The sequence below is a fragment of the Austrofundulus limnaeus genome, unplaced genomic scaffold (assembly GCF_001266775.1).
Source record: "Austrofundulus limnaeus strain Quisiro unplaced genomic scaffold, Austrofundulus_limnaeus-1.0 Scaffold1358, whole genome shotgun sequence".
NCBI lineage: Eukaryota > Metazoa > Chordata > Actinopteri > Cyprinodontiformes > Rivulidae > Austrofundulus > Austrofundulus limnaeus.
In genome coordinates, this window is record NW_013953760.1 from 62,476 (window position 1) to 64,570 (window position 2,095).

The window sequence follows — 2,095 nt, forward strand, 5'->3', positions numbered from 1 at the left end:
GTCTTGAAGCACTCGAAACACTTAATAACAAATATATTTTCATCTTATCAGCAGGTTTAATCAGATAACTGGACAAAGAATGATGGAAAATAAAATGTTTTCCTGTTAGCGTGGCTGTCTTTGGTAGAGTAGCAGGACTGTCTAAATATGGCGACCTACTCCATTTTTACCTTGTGCTGTCACTAAACAATGTTCCCACCCCCTCAAACTACATCCCAAATGAAAGGTACGGTGATTGGCTACACAGCTGTGGCATCAGAACGAAGCTCGGAGCTGATTGGCCGAATCTACAGTCAATCAAACCCAGGATGACGGAAACAGGAAGTTGGTCACTTCTCATATATTATTGGCTCTGGACAGTCGATACTTGAACCCAGTTGGTCAAATGAGRTGTCRATCGAAAGAGGAGGGCCTAGAYGGCCATTTTGATGCATTGAACACTGATACAGGATGAACAGAAACACAGAATTACAAAATAAAATGAAAAAAATGGCCCACGGGCGTTCTGCTGAATGTTAACAGTTATGAAATATTTTGCTAACAAACACACACACAAAGGCAAAATGTTGCCTCCTGTCACCAAAAGGCAAAGATGAGAGATAATGTTTGAATTTTCTTTTTCTTCATCCCTTTGGAAAATGTTTCTTATTCCAACTTTGTCTTTTTTTCTTCTCTTTTTGCAGTTTGTCGTTATTCCGACACGAAGAGCAACAGCGGTGGCCTTTCAGAGCTTCACCTCTCATTTACTGGGTGACGCTGTCAGTCCATGGCTCATAGGCCTGGTAAGACTGGCCCCGTCCACAGCTCTGTGGGTCGGGGAGGGTTTAAAGTTGTACCTGAGATCTATATACCCCTCTACATTGTCCCTTTCTCTCTCACACACACACTTACACACACTACATTCAGATACCCGTTCATCTGTCAGTTGAAGTAGGCCAGGGTAAAATGTGCCACAGGAGGAGCTTTTAGCGTACGTCTCAGGAGAACTGCGGTGAGCAGAGTTGTGTTTTCACCTCTCAAAGCAATCAGCTGTATTTTCAGTGTTGCTGGTTGTGATTGGTTGGAAGACCAGACTGTGGTCCTCCCCGGTGCAGTGGGGCCTCTGAAGGTCACCATCAGCCAGCCTTTTGAGTCAGGCTCAGACACCCGAAGTAAAGCATCCAGGAAGCCGGAGGGAAAACGCTGCACGTGATTCAATAGAGCGTGAAACAGGATTCACCTTCGACTGCCAAAACACATTCCTGTCTTTTAAACTGGGAGCTGAAGAAAAGGCATTATCTGTGAAAATGTAGTGTAAATGCTGAAGAAGGTGAAGAAGGTGAAAATGAAACATGAGCTAAAAACTCAATGAAAACGAACTAAAACTGAAATAAAACATTAAGTAAAAGCTTAAAGTTATCAAAAAGCAAAATGCTAAGAGCTTACAGGAATACAGCTAAATTAAAAAAGGCTAATGAAAATTTAAAAATCAAAATAAAAGGCAAAGTAATAAAACACAAAATAAGTAAAAACCTAAAAGAAATAAAAAGCTGGTTAAGTGTTATAAAMAAGGTCCAAACCTATGATCTGTGGGGCTAAAAATGAAAGTCAGGAAAGATGCTTACCCGTACGCTATGTTGCAGTTTACTTGGCATCTGAAAATACATTTCCTCAAAAGGTATTTTTAATCTGAAAAGAGCTTCACTGAGTGAGAACTAATGTTGACAGTAAGTAAGTAGAGTTTTATTTATAAAGTGCCTTTCACAGTGCTGTACAATCATTAACAGTATAAAAATGGTGGAAAGAATAAAATGAAACAGAAAAACTTAAACATAAGCAACAAAAATTGAAACATCAAATCAAGAAATTAATTTCAAACGTTATAAATCAAACACAAGGTCAATGCAGGACAAAATATACAATAATACACAAAAACATAATGAATGTGGGAGAGAAAATATGGTGTAAGTTTAATAGTAAAGAAAACAAAGATCTCTCAAAGAGAGATCAAAACAGAACAAGACATGGGTTTTTACCATGTAAAAACAAGTGTGCATTGCCATGTAGCATGTCTTTGTAGCATGGCTTTGCCTGCAGAATGAACTTTGACTAAGTT

At 39.0% G+C, this 2,095-nt stretch overlaps 1 protein-coding gene across 1 annotated transcript in view; it reads left to right on the top strand.

Annotated features, from left to right (window-relative positions):
- LOC106535091 (protein spinster homolog 2) overlaps positions 1-2,095 on the top strand; it is a gene marked incomplete at its 5' end in the record, with an annotated part of 27,902 nt that overhangs the window by 11,086 nt on the left and 14,721 nt on the right. The window contains 1 exon segment of the mRNA XM_014031974.1: positions 683-782. Within this exon segment, the coding sequence (XP_013887428.1) occupies positions 683-782 (100 nt within the window).